The 16,923-nt window shown below is 29.7% G+C and overlaps 1 protein-coding gene across 1 annotated transcript in view; it reads right to left on the bottom strand.

Moving 5' to 3' along the window:
* The window catches only part of LOC139517969 (retinal guanylyl cyclase 2-like), a 63,328-nt gene extending 46,740 nt beyond the window's left edge, over positions 1-16,588 (bottom strand). The window contains exon 1 of the mRNA XM_071309535.1: positions 15,015-16,588. Within this exon, the coding sequence (XP_071165636.1) occupies positions 15,015-15,660 (646 nt within the window). The 5' untranslated portion in view covers positions 15,661-16,588. The remainder of the gene's footprint in view (positions 1-15,014) is intronic.
* Positions 16,589-16,923: the final 335 nt, after the last annotated feature.

The raw sequence follows: 16,923 nt of genomic DNA on the forward strand, positions 1-16,923 counted from the left end.
GAATGTAAATATGTATATATTGTTTTTCAAGCTCGTAGTAGAATCAAATTTTATCAATAGCAAAGAAAGTTTGGGCGCATTGTTGTTATTCTGTCAGCCAGCTAAATAAATTACTATGGTTCAGATGGATATATAGATCAATTATTTACTACATAATAGAAGTACGTATCTTATCTTTATTGCTTTACATTGAACTTATTAAAATTGAAATGATAATGTGTATAGGGTGATCTTTGGTTTCTGATTTGAGACAAATTGCAGTCATTATTTTCCTATGTTTTCGAAATTGGAGGAATATAAGCAAAATAATTAGCATTGTTAAGAAAGCAATCAATTACTCCGTCGTTTGCACGTTGTTTTTACCTGTAATTGGGCTCTTTTTATATGTTCATGTAATTTTGTCCATCCATTTTAGAAAATACTGTTGAAATTGAAGGTTTGTTATTATTTCGGAATCCGATCTGACAATTGTGAAGGTAATCATGCTTTAATTCTACATCTGACAATGGTGAAGGTAATCATGCTTTAATTCTAGATCTGACAATGGTGAAGGTAATCATGCTTTAATTCTAGATCTGACAATGGTGAAGGTATTCATGCTTTAATTCTAGATCTGGCAATGGTGAAGGTACTCATGCTTTAATTCTAGATCTGACAATGATGAAGGTAATCATGCTTTAATTCTAGATCTGACAATGGTGAAGGTAATCATGCTTTAATTCTAGATCTGACAATGGTGAAGGTATTCATGCTTTAATTCTAGATCTGGCAATGGTGAAGGTACTCATGCTTTAATTCTAGATCTGACAATGATGAAGGTAATCATGCTTTAATTCTAGATCTGACAATGGTGAAGGTACTCATGCTTTAATTCTAGATCTGACAATGGTGAAGGTAATCATGCTTTAATTCTAGATCTGACAATGGTGAAGGTAATCATGCTTTAATTCTAGATCTGACAATGGTGAAGGTATTCATGCTTTAATTCTAGATCTGGCAATGGTGAAGGTACTCATGCTTTAATTCTAGATCTGACAATGATGAAGGTAATCATGCTTTAATTTTAGATTTGACAATGGTGAAGGTAATCATGCTTTAATTCTTGGATGACTTTGAAAACTGATAAGATCATGACAAGAATATAAATATAAAATGAGCATCCTGTTATAGTAACAATGATTTAAGAATAAAAAAATGTCTTATGCTTAAAAAATATATCACTTGTAAATTCTATGTACATATATATATACTATTTCAACCCTATAATAGCATAAATATTTACATAGCAAACCATGTTTTGGCATATCATTGATAACATATCTGTGAGCCAGAGCTTATTAAATATCAGTATTTATATTAATTATTTACTACATGATATACTTTGTATCTTAGTTTTCATTGTTTTACCTCTTAAACTTATTCAAATAGTACTGATAATAGGGTATAATGTGATCTTTGGTTCCAATTTAAGACAAATTGAAATTATCTTTTTACTTTATTGTCGACCTTGGAGGACTATAGGCAAAGTAATTATCATTGTTAACAAAGGAATCAATGACTTTATTGTTTGCTCAGACGTTCAGAAGGTTTTTTCTATATAATTGAGCTCTTTTTATATGTTCTTGTAACTGTGTCCAATCATTGACGAAATATGATGGACTATAATGCCACTAATTGAAATTGTTAGTCAGACTGTAGTTATAACTCATACGGTTGGTTATAATATATGAATACGATTTGGCACTGGAAAAGAAATTCATACTTTAATTCTTGAATCTCTTTGAAAACTGATCAGAAACTAGTATTCTACACTCCTGTTATTTTGTTCTCGGTACAATTAATTTTACAAAATAATCATTTAACAAGCATAAATAAAATAATAAATTATTTAAGAATCTATAATATAGGCATATATTTATAGTTATTTCAAAGAAGAGGGGAAGGAGGCGCCAAGAAGGCAAGCTTAAGCATTGAGGACAATTTTATTTGTACTATAGATTGTTTTGTGAGTTTAACATGTCATATATTTATGTAATCTGTTAGAAAAGTTATTACTATGTGTGTCATTATAGTTTTATCTTACTCAATTCCACTTCTAATAATATCAAGAGATTTGTTAGCTTTAGTTTGTTTATGACTTTTTGCCACTTTTCTATGTAACTCGAATAACCATATATCAATATTATTTTGTCATAACTGATGTTGTATAATTTGTAAAGATAACTATCATAGATTAGCGTAGTTATTTGACCAAAATGTTCTTTCTTTCAGACTTAAAAGTGTTGTTTATTATTATCTAAGTTGTTTTATATGTCCATTGGATCGGTGTGTGTTTACATATCTCGTATATGGGATTTCTGGTTTTATAAGTTCTTCGATGCTTGTATTATATTTTTTTATTTTTTTTGTTTTCATATTTTGTCATCGAGAATCACTAACATACATGAATTGTCATAATGCGCAACTGGCACAGAAAAATTGTCATTTTTAATGTTATAATACCAGAAATAATAAGTGTAAATATTTGCGTATATCACTAAAACAAATGATTTATTTACTTGTTTACAACAACTTTTGTACACAAGTTGTGTATCAAATTTGGACATCATAGTGTCATATTAAATTAATTCTTTAATTTAATCCAATAAGTTAGAGAATATTTCATCTTATCCCCAATTTGTATATTTTGTCTTTGATCTCACAGCCCAGCGTTTTTGGAGAACGCTGATATGAATTCATGCTCGAAAATATTTAAAAGCAATGACCGTATGTTCAATGCTCAAACGTCACGTTTTTAATGTTCACCGCGGCGTCAATTTATTATTGAAATACACGCTACATTATTCAGACAACCGAACATCTGTACACGTAAAAAGAGTTCTTACTAATGAAGTGAGTATATAAAAGAAAAATGCCATTATATATTCTATATTTCTTTATCTAGTTTGTTTATGATTTACTTTCTATGATCGTACAAACATTTTGTAATTTCTTTTTTAACTTGTATCTTTTGTGTACATCCTTGGTTTTTGAATTGTTTGAGCGTTCCTGATGAATGGAGAAAAATCACGAAAAGTGGGTCGTACGTACTTTAATTATAAAATGTGATTATCATTTTGTGGCATTTCAATGAACAATTCACTATCATGTATATTGAATAATATAACTTCATTCCGGTCCTATCATTATATCAAATACTGAGAAAATGATTCAAATGTTTAGGTCAAGACTAACTGGACATTAACTGGGAGAATGAGAAATATTTTGTTTTTATTTTAAATAAACCAATAAATATGGCTTTTCCATCCTGATAAAAGCATGGCTACCAATGCATTTGTTTTTAACTTTTAACGATTGACAACAAATGAGCTTTTCTGATCAGGTAAAACAAGTTTAACACAAACCAGATCTTGTGCCAATACACATTTAACCTATACAGACAACGAGTTGTTTCTTGTTGTCTTTTGTTGAATGATAGATATATGTATTGTTTGGTTTGTTGTACCGTCTTATATTGTTGTTAATTAATGGTGTCATGAAACTAACCATGTTAAACAATTGTCTTTATTAATTAATCTCATATTAAAAATATGAATCGGATCTACGTGACTACTACGACATATATGAAAAAAACAGTACTGATTTCTAGTTCAGAAACAACCCTCATTAGAAACACGCAGATGAGATAAAAAAAAAAAACATGAAAGAAAGTTTTATATAAAAAAATCAGGCGTATAAAGCATACAAGCTTTTGTCACACAAAGCACTTTTAACACTGCTAGAAAGTTTTACAGATGATTAAATCAATAACAGATATACAAAAAATATTTTATATGGGATTTTGCGTAATGAATGAGTTTATTTCCTTGATATACTGCATAGAACTGAGAGTCACAACCTTCACGTGTGTGCAATATTTTTCTCATTAATGATTTTATTCTTTTAGTTTCTTTAAGAAATGAGTAACAACGAAGTGTACTCTGAACATTTTATATTGTCTGCAATAAGGCATCACGTCAAAGTAGACATTGAGAATATAGCATAGCTGGATGAACACCCACTTTAATACATGAAGAATTCTGCTTCCAGTTGATATCAAATGGTCGATAAATGGGTCTTCAGTTCTAAGATGATCTTTGTATCTAAATCAATTTACGGCTCCTGCATTTGGTAATGAGACTACATCTGAATTTAATGATATTGAATATAAATTCACTTCATTCGTCTCGATGATTTATATATGATAGATCGATGTGATCAAGTACTTTTGAAAAGTATGTCATAGTTTTCTAAAAATATATATACGTTTCTATCGAATACATCAACTTATCTAAAACTCTAATAGGTTAGTCTCAGTTCTCTTTCCGTATCAGAACAAATATATAAACATGTACTATAGCAAAATTGGTCAGGAATATACAACCCTTGACAAGGTTACCTGGCAAAAGACAGCACAAAATATATTTTTTTTCTTAAAATTTAGATATTAAATTAACTCCTCAGTATAGTAACAAATAACGAAAGCAGTATTATACCGCTGTTCAAAAGTCATGAATCGATTAACCGAAACAAATCCCAGTCACAAGCAAAAGCAAAGGGAAACACATCAACTATATAAGAGGGAAACAACGGAACAACAGAAACACTGAAATGCTACAAAAACAAACGCCAGCATACATGGAAATGGACTATTTGTATACCGCTGTTCAAAGGTCATGAATCGATTAAGCGAGAAAAAAATCCTAATCACAAGCAAAATCCGAGGGAAATACATCTTTTTTATAAGAGGAAAACAATGGAACAACAGAAACACTGAAATTTGACTATTTGATGACACCTGCCATTTTCTTGACTGGTTGTATAGCTAGCCAAACCTCTCACTTATATAGTAATGCAAAAAATACCGCTAAATTGACAACATTATTTGACAGGAATACAGTACAAATAAACACAAGAACACCCAAGACAGAGAAATACACAAATAAATAATAAAATATAAAATTGAGAATGGAAATGGGGAATGTGTCAAAGAGACAACAACCCGACCATAGAAAAAACAACAGCAGAAGGTCACTGACAGGTCTTCAATGTAGCGAGTATGTTACAACATGTAAACGACAGAATAAAACAACGAGAACAAAATCCAGATATCTGAAAACAACAGTCAAGACACAACAAACAAAAGCAGATATTTCACACCAACAGTTTAGCCAAGACATTTAATAAAAATGACAGTTGACAATTAGGATTTCCATGACATAAAATCTATAAATAATAAATGACATTGTCAGTTTATCCACAACAATGCACACTCAATATATTTACCAACAGAAAATAAAGGACAACAAAACGTATAGATATCTGAATTCCCATAGGTCTACGATCAACAAAAAATAGATATCTGACTCGTACAGTAAACCATGACGGACACCAACAAATAAACGATTCCAAATTTAATCTATGACCAACAAAAACCGATATCTGACATCAGCAATAAATTCATGACCAATGAAAAACAGACTTTACATCAACAGTAAATACATGAACAACAAAATTTATATTTGAATCAATAATAAAATGCATATTCAACAAAACCAGATATATGGTACAAACATTAAATCCACGATAACCAAAAAAAGATATATGATAAACACAGTAAATACATGACCAACAAAATCAGATATCTGACACAAACAGAAAATACATGACCAACAAAACATATATTTGAATCAATAATAAAATTCATATTCAACAAAACCAGATATATGATACAAACATTAAATCCACGATAACCAAAAAATATATATATGATAAACGCAGTAAATACATGAACAACAAAACAGATATCTGACACAAACAGTAAATTCATGACCAACAACACATATATTTGAATCAATAATAAAATTCATATTCAACAAAACCAGATATATGATACAAACATTAAATCCACGATAACCAAAAAAAAATATATGATAAACGCAGTAAATACATGAACAACAAAACAGATATCTGATACAAACAGTAAATACATGACCAACAACACATATATTTGAACCGATAATGAAATTCATATTCAACAAAACCAGATATATGATACAAACATTAAATCCACGATAACCAAAAAATATATATATATGATAAACGCAGTAAATACATGAACAACAAAACAGATATCTGACACAAACAGTAAATACATGACCAACAACACATATATTTGAACCGATAATGAAATTCATATTCAACAAAACCAAATATATGATAAAAACAGTAAATCCACGACCAACATAAACAAGGTATCTGAATCAAAAATGAATTCATAACCAACAAATACAAATACATCAACAGTAAATTAATGAACAATAAAAACAGATATCTGACAAATACAGTAATCAAACACATTCAAAATATGTCTGACACAAACGGTAAATCCTTGACAAAAACCAAACAGATATCTGACAGAACTAGTAAATCAATGACTAACAGACGGGCATGATTACTAGATTTCTGATTAAATTAACCGGTTGTTTCTCCTCATATGAAGATTCATTGAACTTTCATGAAAGGGAAGTTTGCAATAGTTAGATCTTTTACAGGAGTCACATTTTAGAAATAAATCTCTGTTTAGGAATGTAAAATTTTAATACGTTATAGATTCTGTCTACGATATTTGCAATGCCTTCTAGGCTTCTTGGATTCCACACGATTTCCTTTATTTCCAAGAAGAAAGAAGATGTATATTTAATGGGAAATGAATTCGCGCGTTAAATATTTTCACCTCCATATCGTCAAATGTTGACAGTGATAAGAAATGTAAAGAGAAGAGAGGCGAATAAAACATGGTATAACGAGAATTTCCACTTTTATATTTTTGTTTGAAGGTAATGATCGTAGTTAAGATGTCCTGTTCACATCGTAAATCACCAAGAACAAACTGACATTATATTTAACTGACATTGATCAACTAAGTCGATACAAAATCATTTAGTCTTACAACTTAATTAAAATAAAAATGCATTAAGCAATTTTGCCTCAACTTTTCTTTATCAAACTGTTTCAACTTCAAATGATAAACATGTATTGATTCTTAAAATTCCATCGCCTCTAAACAAGAGTTGAAAATGAAGGAAAATTAAGATAATTTGTAAATGTTTTCTAAGGGTTTTCAAGGAGAGTTAACAAATTAACTTATTTCTTTAATTAACATATAATTCACAACGAGGAAGAATAATATGATAAGATCGGTGTGGTTTATTTTGTCTGTCTTCAAAAACATTTTATAAAATGTACCGATTGATCTCATCTGAACTTATGATATAAGTAGCATCCACTAAAAAAAATCTGTTACAACTACGTTTGGTATGGATAGATACACATACGGATCATCGCTGATCTAGTTTCTGACTTTTTGTCAGCTAATTGAAATCATCTACTGTCATCCGTGTAGTGCAATTAAAAACATTTGCCCGCTAAGTCTTACTAAGTCTTTTGTTTTCATTATTTTAAGATATAAAGTTTAACAGCCATTTTTGAAATTCTTTAAAATCATTAGTTGATTATCATCATTATTTGTTCGGAAAACTTCTAATATTTATAAACTCAAATGTAACAGACAGTAATATTACCACAAATGTGAAAAAAATATGCGATTGATTATAATACGCATTTGCTAGATATCACACATGTATAAATGCATTTAATACTTCTATACCACACCAATTTAACTTCGCAGCTTTTCTGACTGATACACTTCTTTGAGTTTTTTTTTTAAACATCGTTTCAAAAAGTTAATTGTTTTGTTTACAAGTTTTCTTTGATGTTATCATATTGACAATAATAAGTGTGCTACAGAAAATATAAGACTTCTAATTTTATTGAATGATTATATTTGAATTAATATTCCAATTGCATGTCTTTGTATGGAAACACAGCAAGTAATACATAGTTGTATCGTCTATAAGAGGAAATCACGCATTCATCTTAATACTACAACAGGAATAGGAGGATCTAGGCTTTTAACATCGCTGTATATAGGTATCAATTATCACAGGATATTTCTTATGCACTCTCATCAATCATTGCTCTGGGACGCTCACATGTCCACGCAAGACCCTTAACAGTAATATCATCTTTATGGAAGATGGACAAAATAAACACTCATCTCATACTGCAGAAACTGTTCTGCATACAACAGATAATTAGGAACACCCAGGCACAGTAATTGTGAAACCACAGACGAAATTATTGTGTCTTATAAATGGAAAGTAATCATAAGATATTTATTCAGTTCGAACGACAGGCCCTTATTTCTTGAGTAACTTCGTCTCTTACAGTAAACTGCGGTAATATTTTGGAAAAAGTAAAATCACAAAATACTGAACTCCGAGGAAAATTCAAAAAGGAAAGTCTCTAATCAAATGGCTAAATCAAAACCTCAAACACATCAAACGAATGGATAACAACATTGCTATTAAAGCACGAGGTTTAGCTAGCCGCAAAAACAGGTTCAACTCGCCATTTTTTTCTTAAACTGTCCTGTACCAAGTCAGGAAAATGGCCATTGTTATATTATAGTTCGTTTCTGTAGGTGTTACATTTAAAAGTGTTTTGTTTCTGTTGTGTCGTAGTTTTCCTCTTATATTTGATGTGTTTCCCTCAGTTTTAATTTGCATAGTTCAGTTTTACTATATGTAGTTCTTTTTTGTAGAGGTTTTGTTTGTGATTTTTTGTATGATCATAGATATGCACCGAGAAAAGTCGAGTTCACGAGGATTTGAAATCACTGTTTCAGTATCGACTTGTTTCAAAACAAATTTGTTGAATTTAAAAATAAGTAAGAAAATAAGGTTAAAACTCCCTCAGTCAATGTTGCTTCTGAAATAACAATTATTGGCTTTGAGAACAAAATTTGAGTGGAGGACAAAATAGTTGAAGGTCAATAATTAAGCATAGATAAATCTGGATGAAATGAGTATCTTATGCTTTATTTAATAAACTATCTGATGTACAGTAGTTGTCGTTTATTCATGTAATTTATACGTGTTTCTCGTTTTTTTTTATATAGATTAGACCATTGGTTTTCCCGTTTGAATGGTTTCACACTAGTAATTTTGGGGCCCTTTATAGCTTTTTGTTCGGTGTGAGCCAAGGCTCCGTGTTGAAGGCCGTACATTGACCTATAATGGTTTACTTTTTTAAAATTGTTATTTGGATGGAGAGTTGTCTCATTGGCACTCACACCACATCTTCCTATATCTATCTAATATATTTTTTGTTTTGTTATGAAATAAGAAAACAAAACAAATTGTTGTACATTCAATGGTTAACATATATGTAAATTGTACTGCTGAATTGAACGAGCTAGTCGAGACAAATAGCTTTTTTATGTTTTGATATTCTTAATATTCCAGACATTACATAGTATGAATATAGAATTAGCCCAGACTAAACATTATCTTTTATTAAGCCATATAAAACAGAACGACACGAATATTACTGGAACACTGGCTTTGTAGAGAAATAATATGAATGAAATAACACAAATTCATTTCTATTAATTGGACACTGGTTTATGGTGAGTTTATTAGCATCAACAGAAAATCAACAAAATATCAAAATCAGTTAAAATGTTGAGTAAACCGATACTTCTATACCGGTATTGCTTTTTCAATAGTAACTGTGGAATAACAATTATCAATTAGAAAACTTGACCTTTAACTCCCTGAGATAATAAAAACTTGTCCTTATGAAATAAAGTTAATTGCTTTATTCAGTGGTCTGGTTTTCTTTCAGACATGTAATTAAAGTTTGCAGTTGGCATCAAATAAAAAAACTAATGAAAATGACATGATTTCTTTATGTTGTATATTTTAGTAGACACCAAAGTGATATTAACACGTTTTTTTTATAATTTTAATAAAAATTTCATGGGGTAAGCTTCAAAATTGATTTTATACTATATTCTTAAGAACATTGCATAGTATAGGTCCCTTATAAGTTTTCTTCAAAGAATTGGGTTTGTCTAAAGACGTTTATCCCAAACCTATATCTATTCATACTTAGAAATAAAATAGTCCCTGCTGGATATCCCAAATCCTACCACGCGTGTCTTTTTTTTCCAGGAGAACTTTATTACAATAGTATTATAAAAGTGAAAATGGTTTTGTTTAGGAAAAATGTATTTTTCAAAATTCATCTTTTTAAAGCAAGTGGTATGAACATATTTACTACTATTACGGTTTATTCAACATAGCAGCTCATGATGGATTTTTACTTTATATCATACCTGCAAGAAAATACATAAAAAAGCTTGCATTTCAAAATAAGTAAAATTAATTTAACGTGATAATTGGAAAGGATAAGCTATATATTTTATAATACAAAGCCTCTGTTTTGTTCTTATTTAAAAAATTAGAAATGCTTTTAAAATCTTGTATTCTTTCTTTAGTTTTTAAGTATAACGAGTATGTAAGACCCCTTAAAGGAGACATGTTCAGTTCAGATTATTGCCGGATATTTAGAGTCAGCACAATAGATGTTTATGGCCACATTAGACACATTAATTTTTTTATAAAATCATTTTGATGAGAATATATTTTATAATTCATAGAATAAGTATGCTACTGAATAATTCTCTTTTCATATCATATGTAATGATTTTGTCCACCATTGCCAATTTTAAACACTCTTTAAAAAAATTCTACATAAAACATTAACTAATCGTTCTCTGTAAAATGTTTAAAACAACCAAAGATATTATTTAAATGAAGAGCTTTCATTTTTCCACTGATCAATTGTGCATTATCTCCTTTATCTGTATTTATATCATTTTAATTGTGTTTTAATATTGTAATATTCCGTTTGAAGCAATATTTTGAAAGTAAATATTTTTTAATTGTATTTTCGACATAAAACAATGTAAAAATGTAAATAAACACACCAGGATTGAGTCATTAGTTGGCCTTCGAAATTGCTAAGGAAATGTCTATATCATTTCAAATTATATTAATTATTTTCATAAATAAATATAGCGATAAAGTCAGGTCAGGGAAATCTGTGGGGATAAGTCTAGACACTTTAGCTTGGAAAACTAGTTGAGGTATCTGCTCAAAATATCTTTTATGTAAAGCCTTTGTTTACATCTTTAGATTAATGATAATAAGCTCGAGATCAAATGTTCGGATCATAAAAAATACCAAGTATAATAACAAGGAGCAGTATACAAAGTGGTGAACTATTTAGATCCAAATAAACTCCACGGAAATAAAATTTCAAAAACATCTGCAAACAGACGAAATACGACATTTATAGATAGACAATCTCAATTGACTGTTATATGCCTGATAAGAAGTTCTTGCTAGGGTAGAATGTTTAGGGTAGATGGAGTGTCAAACATAACATTTGCAGTAATTATAATTACATAAAGGTATGTCGATCGATGTTCTTGGTTTTTGTTTTGTTCAAAACGTAAAATCTTTTATATTTGATTTATTATATTGTTCTATAATGCTATCGTCTAGGGATTTGTCGTACTGATTTACATATAAGCATGGTAAATGTTTCAAAATGAAGAAATAAAAGACCATAATACATCTTGATTACTATTTATAATATCAAGATAATCTTAAATGATAAGTGTTCATTTATACAAACGAAATCATTCAAACTAAAAAGTATATCGGTCTATGTTTCCTTTTTTTATATTCATAAACATTATTCTTTAGATGAACTATTTATTGTTATATTGGAGGTGTTCTATTGTCAATAGTGGTTTCTTTTTATATTTTATTTGTTTTATTTTTGACTTTTTTTTCATTTATTTCATTGCCTTGAACTGAAATAATAATGTTTCGGTCGATAGCTAGAAATTATATATGAACATAAACACCTTTGTTTGGTTGGATCCAAATATGTTATCTTTCAAAACAATTCTCACATCAATTCGAGAACACTTTCACAGGGGAGGAGGGGGTGTATCACAAACTGGTCCATTATAACATGAAATCAGTCCAGATTTTTTTTTTATATATTTACAAAATATGATGTTTATTATGGTACCTATACATCTACTCGCACAGGCTACTCACGAGAGTTTTACAGAATATAAGAAAGATACAGAAGGAACATGCAAACTCGTTATTCGATAACAAGCTGTCTTTGTCATAGACAAAAATTAACGTTAAAAGACATTATACCAGCATACAAAATATAAAAGTGTTTACCTACGACTGAACAACACAACTGTAAAAAAGAATATTTTTAATAACCGATTACCTCAGAAGACCGTATACATTCTAATTCAGGAGAGAAAAATGTTACAACAGAATGGTGGTATGCCTCATATGTAACTATAGAGATGAGGAGATATATCTGAAGCAGGATGAAACAAATTGGATAAGCTGCACTAAGAAAAAAATATGTATTATGGTTCGCTAAGTAGACATCAATGTTAGCGATTCATTATATATTTATCATACTATATTTGTGATTGAACATACTAATACTAATTTGACTAGGTTTAAATATTCAATAGGATACATTAACGATAGAGAACTTGTGTCCTCAATGCTCTTCAACGTTGCACTTCATTTGGCCTGATTCTTTCGATTCGAGATTTATTGGCGAGTCTTTTGTAGCCTAAACGTGTATTTGGCGTTTATAATTAAAAGCATGGTAATTTTTCATTATGCATGCGTATATATGTCGTGTACATGTTGCGATTTTGTACAGGTTATAACATGTACAAAAATATTGTACATATTATAACTTGTATAATGCAAAAATACAAGTTATAACATGTACAAAAGTACCTCGTACATGTTATAACCTGTACAAAATATTGCTTAAAAATGGTTTTAACTTGTACAAAATAGAAAAATAAGGATATGTTTCTATTATTGCAACAGATGTTATTGACCTCAATAATATTTTCATAACGTTTTTATTATTCCTTCATGATAGTGTGTTTTGTCCTTTTACAGTTAATGTCAAGGGTCGGTATTACGAAGCATTCCTAAGACTTGTCATAAGATATATCTTAGGACATGTCTTATGATCCTCTTAATATGACTATCTATGGACATATCTTTATTTGATGAATTATAATTGTGAGTGTCCACTTTGAGGGCAATAGTAAAATACTTTCAATCTAGTTCACACTAAAAGACACAAGAGGATAGCCAGGACAGATGTGTCTACAAATAAAATTGGGAATGGAAATGGGGTATGTGTCTAAAAGACAACAACCAGACCATGGAGCAGACGACATCCAAAGGACACAAATACATGCTTTCAAAGTAGAGGATATATATTTAAAACATCAAATGACATCCGCCTCATGCAATGATCTTATAGTTTAAAAATAAAAAAATAATTATGAATTTACATAACTCAAACTGAAGGCCAAAAATGTTGAAGAGTAGATCCAAAGATATTAATAATGAAGCCTGGTCCAATGAAAACTATTTCAGCTCTCTCTTGCTTTTACAGAGTAAGCATATAAGACATTATCTGTGCATGCTATAAAACGATAGGGAGGAATATTACTCAAAATTTTAAGGCATCGTTCTTAAAAATTTTGGAAAAATTAAATTACTAGTATCTAATGTAATTGTCATTGAGGAAATGCAAGCTTTTAGTAAATAGTGTCACACTTATTTAAGCCACGATGGACTACATAAAACATACAATTACATGAAAACATATTTTGACAACATAAGTCATAAAACATATATTTTTGAAACTTTTTGATCATTGTCCCCTACAGAAAAAGACACGTTCTGGCCTATTTATTGTTGTTCTTTATGCATTGGTGAACTTAGATGTATATTTTACTTCATTAAGATTAATCTTAAATTTTGTACAAGTTAAAACCATTTTTAAGCAATATTTTGTACAGGTTATAACATGTATGAGGTACTTTTGTACATGTTATAACTTGTATTTTTGCATTATACAAGTTATAACATGTACAATATTTTTGTACATGTTATAACCTGTACAAAATCGCAACTTGTACACGACATATATATATAAGGAATGAAACCATTTAAAGTATCAATTAACAAATTTACATATATGATTATTGGTCCTTTCCGTTTGAAAACAGTTTTTTTAAACCAGGAAAATCTTCTCAAGATTCCTGACTTTGGAAGGATACAAGTTCTTTAAAAAAGAAAAAGAATTTTCTCAAAGAAAAATATAATGGATCGTATAATTTTAATAGAAAACGTGTTCATCGTCTAAATGTCAGCTCTTCGCCTTTTCTAATAGGTTTTGGTTTTCAAATATTTGTAGCCTGGAGAATCACTGAAGTGACATATTAATTGTGGAATTGTGCAACTGGTTAAGTGAAACTGAAACCGTTTAATGTGATAAGAAAATCTTGATAATACTATCATAATAAAATTAACAATAGCAACACGGAAACATTTTGAAGTGTTGTTTCTTAGTTTATGGAATGTGTATGTTTTGACTGATACGTTGTAAATACTAAATTTTGTTTTAGTAGATATATATTTATGAAAAAGTTAGATGTGTTTTTTTTTTTATTATTATTAAAATTTGACATCAAGATACATTCATACAGTAGAACTTCTTATTTTGGTCTTGGTCAATTTGAAGAAAATCGAGTCCAAACAAGTTATTAGTATATGGAAATGTCATCTTCGTATTTCGTTCTATCGGTCTTATTATAGAGACAAAATTGTGTCCGATTTCTTTTTTATTCGTTACATAGGAAGCTGATGTTAGTTTTTTAATGGTCATTTATATATAATAATATATATACTAGTAATGACGAACCGAGCAAGTCATAATGAAATGATATCACTTATCGCCATAACATTGAGTTTCAAAAAAATACATGACTCGTTACACTGTTGAAATGAACAATCACGTTTTGGTTTTAGAATAATGATTTTGGTTTTGATAACAAAGAAGTCAAACGAAAAATCACGAGCTACATTTTAAAAAAAACTGTCCATTAGCTGTAATCCAGTGGTTATATCAACACTTACCTTTCTCGTCTGTCGTGATGTCACCAAACACATTATTGAAAAAATTGCTTTCCGTCAGGTTGGCAATTGTTTTAGAGTGTTTAATGCTAAAACCACTCTTCAATAAGTCATTTTCTACTGACACGGCCATATGTTCCCAGTAAACCTCTTCTGTTACTAGAACAGCTATGTTAGACCACTGGAACCATTTCAAAAACTCCGTAACAGCACTGGACGATAGTTTGAATCCACTATGCATGAATATTATCCTAGATTCATCGAGAATTGGGAAATCATTATTATTCAAAATTAAAAGCTTTTTGTACTGATTTGCAAAATCACTTAAAATGTTCAAGAATTCGTATGGAGAAGATGCAATTATAGCGTCAACCCAAGAATCGGAGAAAATAGTGTTCAAATGTTCAAGTCCTTCAAACGTTGTTGAGTAATTGAAAAATCTTGTTGAAAATGTCATATTTAAACTCGAAAGTCCATTTCCGAGAAAACTGTTTATTTCAAATTCTGTATATACTTCTGTTGATTGGATGTGTAAAATGGCAAAATTTATATTTTGGCATGTGTTTCTTGACGTCATCAAAAGTGCTAACATAAAAATTAAGTAGACGAAGCGAGCGATCTGTTTCACTACTCTGTAAATGCATACCATTCTAGCTGACGGTAAATATTCGCAGTGACGCAAGAAAATGTCATTTCTTTCAAAATTGTGTCGATTTTTTTATTTCCAAGTTTATATAAGTTTGAAATTCATGTTCCCCTGATAAGTTATAAAACATGACACGTTTGCGTTGTACGCATTCTTCTAATTCTATGTTTATTATGCGGTTTTCCTTCGAAAGACAATACACAATAGCCATATACAATGCCAGGTTGTGGAATTTTTTCTTTAATCATTTGCAATAACTTTAAGAAAGTCCTTGTTAGTTGAACTATCAAATGTCACAAAATACAACCAACTGAGAATTCATGGACTAAGGTTTCCATAACGATGTAAGTATCAATTTTTTCTTCTTAATTCTTAAATTTGATAAGTTTTCATTTATATAAATCTTTTTTTATTAATCCACAGACAATATTATCACGTAATAACCAGTGATTTACAATATTTTTACGTTTCTTTTAAGATGTTACGGTTTCTACCAACGTGACAAGAGGTTTTGTTTGATCCATCCTTAACAATATATTGCTTTCAGGCTGCCAAGACGAACATTTATCTCAATTCAAACGCTTTTATGATAAAGACTTGTTGTCACGCTTCTTAAGGTCTGAGTTAATATTACGTTTATTTGCTACTCCATAACAAGCCATCATCAATATATCCCATGTCAGATTTTAGTTCAGAAATCGATGTCAGTTCTGATATTAGTAACTTTCATGAATAAATGAAAGATTTTTTACATCTTCTAATTTGAATATTTTGCTTAACAGAATTTCTTGTTCTCGTTATACACGGCAGTTGACACCATATATGTTGTCTATACACTTGAGTAGCCATTGATCTTATTTTCCCATATGAAATGCCAATATATTCGAATTTGTCCGCCAAGAAAATAGATATGTCTGTTTTATGTGACAACCCAACGAGTTTATTTGAAGAATGACAAATTTTGAAACGTCTGCGCAAAACAGTCATTAAAGTGACTTGAAATAAATTGTAGATCTTGATTGAATTGACCAATCTAAATATTGTTTGTTAATTAATGCTGTTATACCTAATAAGTTTCAATGGTATAAAGCAGATTTTTATGCCAATTAATAGGTGAAAAATCAATTTTCCCATTTCCCAGATTGTTTCTTGTCCTCAGTCAGTTCGTTCTATTTCAATCTGCTGTAATAGAATAAAACAATGTCTTTAATACAATTGAATGTAAAATCTGAGAGAAATCTTCACCGTCAGAAGCTTTCTGTATAG

This window comes from Mytilus edulis, chromosome 3 (genome assembly GCF_963676685.1).
Source record: "Mytilus edulis chromosome 3, xbMytEdul2.2, whole genome shotgun sequence".
Lineage (NCBI taxonomy): Eukaryota > Metazoa > Mollusca > Bivalvia > Mytilida > Mytilidae > Mytilus > Mytilus edulis.